This window comes from Littorina saxatilis, linkage group LG4 (genome assembly GCF_037325665.1).
Source record: "Littorina saxatilis isolate snail1 linkage group LG4, US_GU_Lsax_2.0, whole genome shotgun sequence".
Lineage (NCBI taxonomy): Eukaryota > Metazoa > Mollusca > Gastropoda > Littorinimorpha > Littorinidae > Littorina > Littorina saxatilis.
Window position 1 is genome coordinate 4,024,627 of NC_090248.1, and position 14,367 is coordinate 4,038,993.

The 14,367-nt window shown below is 45.6% G+C and overlaps 2 protein-coding genes across 3 annotated transcripts in view; both read right to left on the reverse strand.

Moving 5' to 3' along the window:
- Window positions 1-539, reverse strand: part of LOC138965706 (scavenger receptor class F member 2-like) — a 50,673-nt gene extending 50,134 nt beyond the window's left edge. The window contains exon 1 of one of the 2 annotated variants that reach the window (XM_070337884.1): window positions 386-539. The gene's annotated coding sequence lies outside the window, so the exon portion shown is untranslated. Of the gene's footprint in view, window positions 1-380 lie in introns of both variants that reach the window. The other variant, XM_070337883.1, reaches the window with a different exon arrangement.
- The window catches only part of LOC138965701 (uncharacterized), a 53,108-nt gene extending 41,417 nt beyond the window's left edge, over window positions 1-11,691 (reverse strand). Inside the window, exon 1 of the mRNA XM_070337876.1 lies at window positions 7,860-11,691. Within this exon, the coding sequence (XP_070193977.1) occupies window positions 8,167-11,274 (3,108 nt within the window). The 5' untranslated portion in view covers window positions 11,275-11,691 and the 3' untranslated portion in view covers window positions 7,860-8,166. The remainder of the gene's footprint in view (window positions 1-7,859) is intronic.
- Between the last annotated feature and the right edge of the window lie 2,676 nt (window positions 11,692-14,367).

The window sequence follows — 14,367 nt, forward strand, 5'->3', positions numbered from 1 at the left end:
CTTTGGAAATGAACGGCACAGATCGACCTTACCATGAAATAAATATACTTACTATTTCAGATCTGCCCAGTCTTTTAACACCCCCCCCCCCTCCTTTTGGACACACGCCACCCATCAACATGTATCCCAACAGCTCTCGATTGTATATCGCAGGTTAGTGTCAATGTGTGTTTATAGCATACTAATAATCTGCACTGGATGCGAGCAGGTTGTTTTAAGTGTGTGCGTCGAAAAATGATGAATCATCTTATCAAGTATAAACGCCTGGGAACATCTGAGATAGTGAGCACCACTGTTATCACTGGAATGATGTTACCGTTAGGATACGTATTTGTCACTTTATACACCGTTATGCTACATTCGATACGTGTGTTGCTTACCATACCCTTGTCCCCATACGACAGGCAGCGTACAGCACAACCCCATCACCAACACACCCAGGTAACTCCACTCCATGTTGAGGTACGTCACACGCGTTCAGTGTTTGTTGTCTCTGTGTCTTAACCAAGACGACCTCCAAAACACAACACATATCCGCACCGCAAAGTGTAGAGTAGTGACTCGAGTACAACGAGGATAGCAATTCTTGCCAGGGATATGTGCACGCAAACACACAGGCACGAACACACACAGGCACACACAAACACAATCTGCTCATCTCGATTCATAATCTTAAAATGTTGCATGTTGTGCGAAACCAAAACAAAATTCTGTCAGAAAAAATAACTGAAATTAAGTGGACTTACCAAGGCACTACATACCCCCAGCGAAGGACAAATCACCCCCCTCTCTCTCTCCCTCTCTCTCCCTTTCTCTCTCGCCCTCTCTCTCTCTCCTCTCTCTCTCTCCCTCTCTCTCTCTCTCTCTCTCTCTCTCTCTCTCTCTCTCTCTCTCTCTCTCTCTCTCTCTCTCTCTCTCTCTCTCTCTCTCTGTCTCTCTCTCTTTCTCTCTTTCTCTATATCTCTTTCTCTCATACACACATACACACACTAGGCACACACACACACACACACACACACACACACACACACACGCATTCACACACGCAAACGCACACACACACACACACTATGCACACACACACACACACACACACACACATACACACACACACACACGCATACACGCACGCACACACATACGCGTCCCCACCACACACACACATTTTCCAATATCTCTTTCTCATACACACACGCTGGCATAACCATTTAGCGTTTACTGACAATTATTCTTCTTGCAAAAACGACACCTTAACAAGACGATTCACCTCTTTTCTGATACCTGTTGATTTCAATTTCATTGCTTTTCCTTTTCAGGGCGTATCGGTGGCAATGAAAAGGTAGGATGAACAAGAACTTCCCGGTTGAGCAAACACACACCCTTGTAAACATGAACAGAAAAGGTAAGGTGCTTCCCTCTCGCCTCCGCTCCCAAACAGGAAGGTGTCTTACGCACGCATGCACCCATGCACGTACGCACACACACACACACACACATACACACACACACATACACACACACACACCCGCCCGCACGCACGAACGCACACAGACACACACACACACACACACACACACACACACACACACACACACACACACACACACACACACACACACACGAACGCACGCACATACACAATTATATGACTCAATGTTGCACCATCCGACAGAAACGCCATGGCTACAATTTGTTAGACAATCTCTTTGTAACTTAGGTTTTAGTCACGTTTGGCATAACCAATCTACATTAAATGTACACAAATTAAAGTTTGCCATTGCCAAAAAACAACAAGAGGGAACTCCCTGCCGCTTGAGCTTCGCCAGAGCCCCTCTCTTGACGCGTTCAAGAGTAGGTTGAAGACTCAGTTCTTCACGTAGCTGGCTGCGACTTTCATGCTCGACGTGATGTGCTGTGCCCCAAAAGACATTCTTGTGCTGTGCTCTGTGAGAGGTGTTTTCTTTGTGCTTAATATTATTTTGTTTGGACCTAGATATTGATGTGTACATTGTTGTTAAACAGTTGTTTGTTTACCAGGGTTTGCTAGTGTGTGATAGGGTTCGTGTCCGTCTGAAGATGTTAGTTTCTTTGTTAGTCCTGTGTTGACAACTCTTCGACAAGCGCTTAGAACTGTACCCACGGAATACGCGCTATATAAGCTTCATATTGATTGATTGATTGATAAGATACTGGACAAAAGAAAAATCAGATACATATTCCAGACTTAAGTTTTATTCTATGATCAGTAAATCTTACGAAATGCAGTCATACTTAATACAAATTAAGAATAATAAACACAGAAAGATGTTAAGCAGATTAAGGGCTAGCACACATTATCTAAAAATTGAAAGTGGAAGACATCAGAATATCCCTAAAGAAAATCGTCTTTGTATTGAATGCAATGTCATAGAAGATGAAATACATTTTCTAGATAAATGCAATATATGTTAAATTAAAGGATGAATTTAAAGAAGATGCTTCACATATCAATAAATATGCAAACAAAAATTCAAGTAACTTATTTTTAGAAGACGAAGTTCAAGTTCGTCTTGGCAAATGTGTTACGGATTGTTTTAGCATTATAGAATGCATTATTTGTTGTTTGTTGTGTCAATAACTTTACTGGTTCATGACAATAAACATTATTCTATTCTATTCTATTCTATTCTACACACACACATACGAACGCATGCACATACACACACATACACACACACATACACACACACACACACACACACACACACACACACACACACACACACACAGACACACACTCACTCACACACACTATGTTTACGTTGTCTGTCCCGATGACATCATTCTTCTCTAAATAGCTCTAGGTTTACATCGGGAGTAGTGTGTGTGTGTGTGTGGGGGGGGGGTGTGCGTGCGTGTGTATATGTCTGTTTGTCGGTCTGTCTGTGTTGTATGTTCACGTGTTATGGCCAGACTGAAACAAAAACATATAATAGTGTTTTCTCACCATGCTAAATATAATGTTGCTGTTTCGTTGTGTAGTGGTCAACATGCAGTGGTCTAGACGTGAAGACAGCGGCAGTGTGTATGTCACGGTTGTGTAATGGTCGCAGCGTAGTTTTGTTTCCCTGCAGGAGGTTGTCGTTGGGTTTTGTAGATACTGTTCAGTCTTAACGGTCCTATTTGATCTGTGTTATATTTGTTGAATTCTAAAGGTAGTGAGCAATGTATGTACAGTAAATATAGTCGTGTTCTTTTTTTAATATTCAATGGTTTTGTTTCGAATGCTAGACTTGACCTCTCTCGCTATTATCGTTGTTATCCTCCCCCGTGATTCCCTTGCTCGCAAAGTTTAGTTTTCGAAATACTCAAATGCTTTTCCCCCTCCTATTTCTTGTCCACTGTGTCTGTCTCTGTCTCTTGCCCCCCCCCCCCCCCCCCCCCTGTCTCTGTATGTCTGTCTGTCTGTCTGCCTGTCGCTTTCTCTCTCTCTCTCTCTCTCTCTCTCTCTCTCTCTCTCTCTCTCTCTCTCTCTCTCTCTCTCTCTCTCTCTCTCTCTCACACACTCTTTCTCTCTCACTTAACACACATTTAACACATTTACTGCATGAAATGTCCAATCCAAGACTATTTATGTAAAGACTGCATTCAGAAGAAATAAACACCACGCAGACAGACAACGAGCAGCATAGTGCAAACCCCTTTTGAATGGCATTCCCTAAAAGAACTACACCAACAACATTATTTATTTTCATAAGTATCTAGATTTTACTCAAACTGAAATTTGTTGACAGATGTTTAAACTGACAATTTGACTCTTAAAACAGGGGAAACAGTAGTGTTTTTCAAGTATGTTTTTCAAATCGCTGTCTGACGAAAGAAAAGAGTCTCAAAAGACCTCGCAATTATACCGTCTGCGCACAACACGTCACAGTTCTTGCTTTGTGTGTGGGAGATACATATCATTTCTAGCGACATCGCATGCTATGTGTTTGCCAAGTCATGCGAGCAAGAATGAGGACGATAGAGAGGTAAAGTTAAAGGCGCCGTCCTTCTCGTGCACGCCACTATGTTTGCTATCATCAAGAGTATTTTAGCGCGCACACACACACACACACACACACACACACACACACACACACACACACACACACACACACACACACACACACGAACTGAACGCACGCACGCACACACACACACACGCACACACACACACACACACACGCACGCACACACACACACACACACACACACACACACACACACACACACACACACACACATCCACGCTTTCTTTTAATTGTATGGCCCTTATGTTTTCAAATATTGAAAAGCTCGCTTTTGCTAGCAGTTCAATATCTAAAAAAGCAACTCGTGTACATCTGATACGACACAACAAGACATGCAGTGTTCTCTATTATTGCTAAAAAGTGACTGACCTCGCAGATTGCAGCTCTGTGAATTGTTAGACTCAAAGAAAAGCGACGTAATGTGAGCAGTTTTCCAGACAACTGGAAAGACACCCTCGGACAAGGATCTGTTAAAGAGAACTGTAAGCGGTGAAATAATAACAGGTAGTCCAGCTACAAGCAATTTATTATGTATTCCGTCAGGGCCCACGGCCTTGGATAAATCTAAGTTCCTTAGCACTTGGACAACTTCTGCTTCTGTCAATTCAAAAGTCAGTAAAGACGTGCCGCACCAATTTGCCTCGGGCAGGGGATCGTCTGGATTTTCAACTTTAGACTGGCTTTCAAAATAATTATTAAACAAAATCGTTTTTTCACAAATGTTATCAATAATTTTTCCATTATCCTCTAGCGGTGGGATTTCGTTACATGCAACACCCTTTTTCTTCAGAAAGGAATTAACAAGTTGCCACCAGTTTTTGCTTCCGAAGTTCTGTTTACAATTTATCCTCTCATCAAGTTCTAAGAAATAATCTCTTTTTCGTTTACGAATTTCATCTGTGTACTGATTTCTGGTCAGGCGGAATAATGCCCACTGCTCAGGTGTATTTAAGCGCTTAGCAACTTGATGTATATGTCGTGCCGAATTCACGTAATTGCCGATTCCGCGTAATGGGCAACATTTTTGCCCATTTCGCGTAATCGGCAAAACGCTGCCCAATACGTGAAATCGGCAGCGTTTTGCCGAAATCGCGTAAACGCCTCTAAAACTTGCCTATTTCGCGAATTCGGCAGCCGATTACGCGGAATGGGCAGCCAATTACGCGTAGTGGGCAAGTTGCCCATTACGCGAAATCGGCAATAGCAAGTTAAGTTTGTGTGTGTGCGTACGTGCGTGTGTGTGTGTGTGTGTGTGTGTGTGTGTGTGTGTGTGTGTGTCTGTGTGTGTGTGGTCGATCTCTCTCTCTCTCTCTCTCTCTCTCTCTCTCTCTCTCTCTCTCTCTCTCTCTCTCTTGAGAGAGAGATCAGGCTGGTGTTATTAGTCTGAACATGTGCATGTAGCTGTCAACAAAGCTTTATGAAATACACAAATATGTTCTTTATTATATGTATTATGTGGAATTTATGTTGCGATTTTCCATCAACATCATCAACATCAACATCATCATCATATCATCATCATCATCATAATCATCATCATCATCATCATCATCATCATCACTTGATCATCATCATCATCATCATCATCATCATCAACAACATCAACAACATCTTCATCAACAACATCAACAACATCTTCATCATCATCATTTACACCATATAATCATTATTAGCATTAGTGTAAACGTTGGTATCGTGTGAATTTTACCGTCGATCACATTACATGTGTAACCTCAATTAACATGTTGCATGTTTCGCTTTCGATTTGTATGTTGCTTACTTTGTCATGTTGTTGTTTATGTTTATTTGCTTGTTTGCTTACTTGTTGATTGTTTGCTGGGTCGTTCGTTTACTTTGTTTATTTGTCATGTTGCTTTACTTGTTTATCATTTATTAGACATTTGTATTAGAAGTAAGGACCGGTTGTAAGAAAAGACGTCGCCTTAAACCTCTATCCTTGAAAAATAAAGTTCCATCATCATCATCATCATCATCATCATCATCATCATCTCTCTCTCTCTCCCATTGTGCGGCTGCGTGTATGTTTGACAAAGATTGTCTGCGCAAGAAAGCCGTCGTAAAACGGTTCCTGAAACGGGCTCAGAGAGCTAACAAGCAAAATTATGAGGTATGCAGGGAAGAATATGTACAGGAATGCAAAGAGTTCAAGGAATTGTTGTATAGAAAGAAACTTGATTTTGATTTAGAAAGACTTGCCAAGTTGAAAAATTCCATAAAAGACCCAAACGTGTTTTGGCAAACTATTCGGTCATTGAACGCAAAGAAAGCAATCTTCCATGGCATCTCAAGTGAACAGTGGTACGAACATTTTTATGAGGTTTTTAACACCGGGGATTTTGTGTCTGGAGTTGAAAAGGATACCGATGAAGTTGAGGAGGAAGTAGTTGATGAATTATTTAGCGAAAACATTTCAAAGCAAGAAGTGATTGACAGTATCCGTTGTCACGTTTCACTATATCACTCAAGGTGATTATGAACCGGTTAATTACTACTAATTAACTAACCACACCACGATCCACTCTCGCAGGCATACAATTAAATAGAGTCAACAAAAGTATAAGTTTCAGACGCCTGTTTATGTATAAACTCTCCACCTCCCTCGAGCCTTCACTCAAAATATGTTCCTTTTACGTTCTCAACACGTAAAAGACCAGTGTTCACTGACAAAATGCCAGTACTATGTAGAAAATTATAGTAACACGCTGAACCCGTGTAAATACAGTCGAAATGAGAATGTTCTGTTCGAAAAGCTCTAGTTCGTGCAGGTGTCACACACCCCACGTTGTCACTACTCCAATGAAATCATAGATACGAAAAGACAACGGTGGTCAACGGGGTGCGTACGACATGGTGCACTTAGCTTTATCTCTGCTGCTGCTGCTTAGCCGGTATGCTGGTTAGTCGGTTCGCTGGTTAGCCGGTCCGCTGGTTAGCCGGTTCGCTGGTTAGCCGGTCCGCTGGTTAGCCGGTCTCCTGGTTAGCCGGTCTCCTGGTTAGCGTAGCCTCAACAGTTCCCGCCAGAGTCAGCCGTGCCGATGTTACGGGAACGTAACGAACGAACGAAACGAACGAACGAAGGAAGGCTGCAAACAGAAAGCATCGGTGCACTAAACATGTCAGCTACCCCTCACCCACCACCTTAAAACATGTCATCTTTAAATATCTCATCGAGCACGTGGGCCTGCACAAAACTGACTTTTTACAACAACAAAACAGCCATTTTCCGTCCTTCTCTCCCTATCTGCAAAAACCATATACAGATTAGTATTTTAGCGTCACAGAGAGTAAATTATGCGCTAACCTGGAAAGAACAACAGAGAGTATTTCATTCCACAACACAGACTCATCAACAGCGTTAAATAATGATTTATTACCTCAAAAGCCTATGATTGTAACTCTCAATGGAAGCAAAGTCCGCCTCCTCCCTGGAACAGTCTCTGTTCGTCAACAGTGACCCAAAACGTCCAGAACCCCTTGTCGAATCCTTATGCGAAAGCCATCGCCGACGAAGGAAATGTGACGACTTGTCCTCAGCAAAATACGTGGCAGAGGAAAGGAATAACTTGTGGAAGTTCCCCTAGAGTGCCGAATATGATACTCGGTGAAAAACCATCATACTCTAGTAACTGTGTGTTAGGTCCTTCCCCTTCTGCCGCTGGGTGTCAAGTGTGTCGTCCTTGAGTCTCTGACAGACCACCTAGCCAAATACACGTGACTGACCTTGTCACCAAACCAGTCCAGCTATACACAGTTTTGCCTCCCCAAGCAGGAAAAAGACACGAGAACCTCAATCCCTGAAAATCCCGTGCGCGCTGTCAGCAAAAAAAACCGTCAGCCCTATGACAGCAGAAACCTGCACTGTGAAGCTCGTGCGTTTCAAAACATCCGTGCTCGGGAGCACTGTCAGCAAAAACTCTGCTGTGTCCAATATCACGCACAGGCGCTTTCTATCATACATTGACCCAGAACAGGCACTCCACTGAGTGACGCTTTCTTGGTCTCTGTCACCCGATCGTGACACACCTCCCCTCTTCAAGACGAAACCTCGGTTTCGCTCACAGTCATGTTCTCCTCTACAGCCCGAGAGAGAAAGTCAGCTCCAACATTGTTGGCGCCCGGAATGACGCGTACCGTGAATTGGTACGGTTGGAGAATCAACGCCCAGCGCATAAGTCTGGCGTTTGCCAACCTTGCAACCTGAAGATATTGCAGAGGTTGATGGTCTGTCTCCAGACAGAAAGGTCGTCCTCAAGAACGAGCAACCCCTCGTTTCACCCCTGATGACTGCAACCTTCTCTGTCTTCTTGTCTTTGTTCTTCTGGTCTTTGTTCTTCTCCCCGTAGGCTGTCCTCTCTATGTAGGCGCGCAGCAGGTTGGCGTGGTACAGGCGTGCTTTCCCGTGCATCATGATCCTGTAGTCGTTCTGGCCCACCCTCGCTGTCACCTCAAAAGGTCCTTGCCACTGCAGTTGTAGCTTGTTGTGTTTGACAGGTAGAAGTAGCAACACCCGTTCTCCAATCTTGAAGCTGCGCGGCCGTGCCTTGCGGTCGAATCCTCGCGCGTAACGCTGTGCTGCTCTTCCCAGGTTCTCTTGAGCCAATTTGCAGGTCTCTTCAATCCTGTTCCTGAGTTCTACGATGTAGGTCGCTGTCGTCTGCACCTCCTCGTCAGCTTCTTCGTCCGTCCAAGCTTGACGCAGGATAGCCATGGGACCGCGTACCTGTCTGCCGTACAACAACTCAAATGGGGAAAAACCCAAGCTCTCCTGAGGAACCTCGCGGTATGCAAAAAGCAATGCTGGGATGTACCTGTCCCACGTGCGTGGTTTCTCCTGAGCTAGTTTCCTCAGCATGGTCTTCAAGGTGCCATTGAACCTTTCCACCAGTCCGTTGCACTGAGCATGGTAAGGAGTGGTGAAGTGCTGCTCCAGTGATAGCAGTCGTGCTGCCTCCGCCATCACTCCTCCCGTGAACTGCGTGCCTCTGTCGGTGAGTACCTCTGATGGAATTCCCAGCCGGGACCACATAGTAACCAGAGCCTCAGCTACTCGCGTGGCTTCAATCGATTTCAGAGGGATCGCCTCTGGGTATCGAGTAGCGTAGTCCACCATGGTCAAAATGTATCTGTTTCCGTCCTCAGACGCAGGCAAGATGGGCCCGATGATGTCCACTGCCACCCGACGAAAGGGTTCGTCGATGAGCGGCATCTTCTCTAAGGGGACCTTCCTCACCCTTCCTTTGGCCACCACCTTCTGGCACTTATCGCAGGACGCACAGAAACGTCGGACATCCGTGCAGATGCCTGGCCAGTAAAAGTGGCGCCAGACACGATCCGTGGTCTTCTTGGTACCAAGATGACCTCCCAGAATCGAGTCGTGTGCCGTTGCCATGACACCCTCGCGAAACTCGCGAGGCACGACAACCTGTTTGAATGTACCTTCTTGGTTGCTGAACTCACGGTAGAGCAACTTCTTGTCCCTGAGGAACTTTGACCTCCCATGCTTCCCGCTCAGCTTCACCTTCCCCGACTTCGCGTGCTCCCGAGGAGTAGCTAAGGTCGGGTCAGAATCCTGAGCCTTCGCGAGAAGCGCGGGGGTCACGTTCCCCAGGGCAGCTCGTGCAGCAGGTAGGGGTTTGAGAGGTTTGTCCTCTCGCTCCGCCTGTGCCCGCGTGAGCACTGAAATGACGTCGGGAGACCGATAAACGGGAACCTCCCTGGTGACGCCGTCCACAAACTGAACCCGGTTTCCAATGAGCAGGTCGCATGGAGGATCGTCCATGACGACGGCCACAATGGTCCCCGTGAACAACGGGGTTACGACCTTGATCACTGCCGTGTTCAAGTCGTAAGCGTGAGATGCCTCGGCCATTCTCACCCTGATGCTGTCTCCTGTGTAGGCCATAGCTGGAACTAGACTCGCCCGAACCACTATCATGTCTGCCCCTGTGTCCCGCAGACCTTCGCCCTTCACTCCGTTAACGTAGACGTTGCAGTGGGGCTGGAAATGTTTCCTGGAGCACGGAACGCAGAGTTGTGGGATGGTGCATGAGCTCGTGACGTCCCTGAACTCCTCACTGCCAACGAAGTGAACGCCCTTCTGGTCAGCCTGTCTCTTGTGGCAGTCCTTCTTCACGTGGCCCCGCTTGTTGCAGTAGTAACACTGGATGTCAGTTCTGGAACTCGATCCCTTGTGTCCCTGATCGTCCTTCCCGTCCTTGGGTCCTGAAGAACCCGAATTTCCCGTTTTTCCTGGCCGTGAGCCTGAAGATTTGCCGGAGATCGCCTGGGCGTCCTCGTGCACTCTGATCCAGTCGGCTGCCTCCTGAGTAGTCTTGGGCTGGTGCTCCTGCACGAAGGTCACCACCTCAGGTCGCAGGCTGGACATCAGTTGTTCCATGACTATGAGGTCGGCAAGGTCGTTGACGGTCCAGTCCTTTTCGGCCATCTCCACCCAGCGCCGCAGGTAGAGATTAAGGCGTGCCACAAACTGATGACTCAGCTCGCCGCTCAGTCTCTTGCTGTTACGCAGACGTCGTCGGTAGGCTTCAGCAGTCAGGTTGAAGCGCTGGAGTAACGCCTTCTTAAGTGCCTGATAGTCTCTCGCCTCGTCGTCATCCAAAGCGTTGTATAGCTGCAATGCGCGTCCCTTCAAGCAGGTGCTAAGGCGGCTAGCCCACGTGGCCTCTTCCCACTTCTGGTCAGATGCAATGCGCTCAAACCGGCGTAAAAAGTCGTCGAGCTCGTCCTTGTCATCGTCGAACGTCGGCAGTCTCGTACGGTCAGCAACAAACGTCGGCGCGCTAGCCTGAGTAAGCGTACCCTTCTCTGCCTGTAGCTTAGCTAGTTCTAGCTGGTGATCGCGTTCGGCCTGTTTGTCCTGTCTGTCACGTTCTGCCTGTCGTTCCCTTTCTTGTCTGTCAAGTTCATCTTTCTCTTTCCGTTCTTGTCTGTCACGTTCGTCTTTCCTTTCCTGTCTGTCTCGTTCTGCCTGTCGTTCCCTTTCTTGTCTGTCAAGTTCGTCCTTCTTGTCCTGTCGGTCACGTTCTTCTTTTCTTGTCAGTCGCTCAAATTCTTCCTTCCGTTCTACTTCTAAGCGTTTTAGAACGCTTCGGGCTCTAACGCGTGCGTCTCGCTCAGTCGGTTGCTCGCTGCCAGGAGTCTCGAAAGTTATTCTCCTCGTAGGAGATCCCCCTGTAGCCATGGTTAGTTTTAGCAAAGCTTTATCACAAAAGTAAGTCTAACGCGGCTATAGCTAGAATACGCGGTGACGAAAGCGGTGGATACAAAAATCCAGCAACCGGAAAATGCAGAAGAAAAATCCAAACGGTGTAGAACAAAACGCGTAGCCTACTTTATGGCTGCTTTTTGCGGTGAAACAAAGTGTTTCCCACAGCCGTGGCCTACTTTATCGGCTGCTTTTTGCGGTGAAACAGAGTGTTTCCCACAGCCTTGGTTAGGACAGAAGTCCTCGGACCCTTCCCCCCCAAAATTCCAACAAAGTCAAAATATGGAGAAAAATCCAAGTAAAACAAGACGGTAGAAATGTAACCTGTTACAGAATGCGAAACAACAATGTAGAGAAAACTGAGTAAAACGAATAACAAATCCGCTAACCCTGCTCAGCGCTCTGCAACGGAAAACTCTGAACGTACAACAGCAAAGATTCACAAACAAAGGAAAGGGAAATAATCACAGTTAGCGCATACAATAACTCACAAATTACAATTTACATTTCCTGCAAGATGTGAATCGCTTAAGGTGTGGTATATGATCAAAACTATACAAAAAAGGGTAGCACCAAGCAGAAAATAAGTCGAGCACTGACGAGATTATCTGCTCTTAATTATCCTTAATTGGTGGGTCTTTATCAGTTGGAAATTAACTGAGTAGATCCCGGCTTGGCCCCCATGTGTCACGTTTCACTATATCACTCAAGGTGATTATGAACCGGTTAATTACTACTAATTAACTAACCACACCACGATCCACTCTCGCAGGCATACAATTAAATAGAGTCAACAAAAGTATAAGTTTCAGACGCCTGTTTATGTATAAACTCTCCACCTCCCTCGAGCCTTCACTCAAAATATGTTCCTTTTACGTTCTCAACACGTAAAAGACCAGTGTTCACTGACAAAATGCCAGTACTATGTAGAAAATTATAGTAACACGCTGAACCCGTGTAAATACAGTCGAAATGAGAATGTTCTGTTCGAAAAGCTCTAGTTCGTGCAGGTGTCACACACCCCACGTTGTCACTACTCCAATGAAATCATAGATACGAAAAGACAACGGTGGTCAACGGGGTGCGTACGACATGGTGCACTTAGCTTTATCTCTGCTGCTGCTGCTTAGCCGGTATGCTGGTTAGTCGGTTCGCTGGTTAGCCGGTCCGCTGGTTAGCCGGTTCGCTGGTTAGCCGGTCCGCTGGTTAGCCGGTCTCCTGGTTAGCCGGTCTCCTGGTTAGCGTAGCCTCAACAGTTCCCGCCAGAGTCAGCCGTGCCGATGTTACGGGAACGTAACGAACGAACGAAACGAACGAACGAAGGAAGGCTGCAAACAGAAAGCATCGGTGCACTAAACATGTCAGCTACCCCTCACCCACCACCTTAAAACATGTCATCTTTAAATATCTCATCGAGCACGTGGGCCTGCACAAAACTGACTTTTTACAACAACAAAACAGCCATTTTCCGTCCTTCTCTCCCTATCTGCAAAAACCATATACAGATTAGTATTTTAGCGTCACAGAGAGTAAATTATGCGCTAACCTGGAAAGAACAACAGAGAGTATTTCATTCCACAACACAGACTCATCAACAGCGTTAAATAATGATTTATTACCTCAAAAGCCTATGATTGTAACTCTCAATGGAAGCAAAGTCCGCCTCCTCCCTGGAACAGTCTCTGTTCGTCAACAGTGACCCAAAACGTCCAGAACCCCTTGTCGAATCCTTATGCGAAAGCCATCGCCGACGAAGGAAATGTGACGACTTGTCCTCAGCAAAATACGTGGCAGAGGAAAGGAATAACTTGTGGAAGTTCCCCTAGAGTGCCGAATATGATACTCGGTGAAAAACCATCATACTCTAGTAACTGTGTGTTAGGTCCTTCCCCTTCTGCCGCTGGGTGTCAAGTGTGTCGTCCTTGAGTCTCTGACAGACCACCTAGCCAAATACACGTGACTGACCTTGTCACCAAACCAGTCCAGCTATACACAGTTTTGCCTCCCCAAGCAGGAAAAAGACACGAGAACCTCAATCCCTGAAAATCCCGTGCGCGCTGTCAGCAAAAAAAACCGTCAGCCCTATGACAGCAGAAACCTGCACTGTGAAGCTCGTGCGTTTCAAAACATCCGTGCTCGGGAGCACTGTCAGCAAAAACTCTGCTGTGTCCAATATCACGCACAGGCGCTTTCTATCATACATTGACCCAGAACAGGCACTCCACTGAGTGACGCTTTCTTGGTCTCTGTCACCCGATCGTGACATCCGTAATTTGATAGTTGGAAAGAGTGCTGGGCCAGATATGATTGTGAGCCAAATGTTGAAGCATGCCAATGAAACAGTATTGGACTTTCTTGTTGATCTGTTCAACATGTTGTTTGACACGGGAACATTTCCTGAAGAGTGGTCAAGATCAATTATCATACCAATTCATAAGAAAGGAGACGTGAATGTACCGGATAATTATCGTGGCATAGCCTTGACCAGTGTTGTAAGCAAGGTTTATACACACATTCTCAACAAGAGATTGATGAAGTGGGCTGAGAAAGAGGAAACAATAATTAAAGAACAAGCCGGCTTCAGGTCAAGTTACAGTACTGTTGATCATATGTTTTCCTTATATTATTATTATGGAAAGCTTATATGGCATTGTTCAGAAGCATTTATTAAAGAATACTAAACTGTACATAGCTTTTGTAGATTTTAAGAAGGCATTTGACTCTGTGAACAGGAATGCATTATGGGAGGTTTTGAGGAAAAGTGGTGTAAACGGGAAAATGTATAAGGCCCTAACAGCCGTTTACACATCAGTGAAAGCATGTGTGCGTGACCGATGTAATTATTCTGATTATTTTGAATGCCCAAGAGGGGTGAAACAAGGATGTTTATTGAGCCCTTTGATGTTCTCCTTCTTTATTAATGAACTGGCAACAGAAGTGTCCTGTAAGGGAAGACATGGTATACAGTTGATACCTGGTGCGACGGAGATATTCTTGCTACTTTTCGCTGACGATGTTGTTTTGATGTCTAATTCTGTCATAGGTTTACAAAACCAACTGAACAATTTA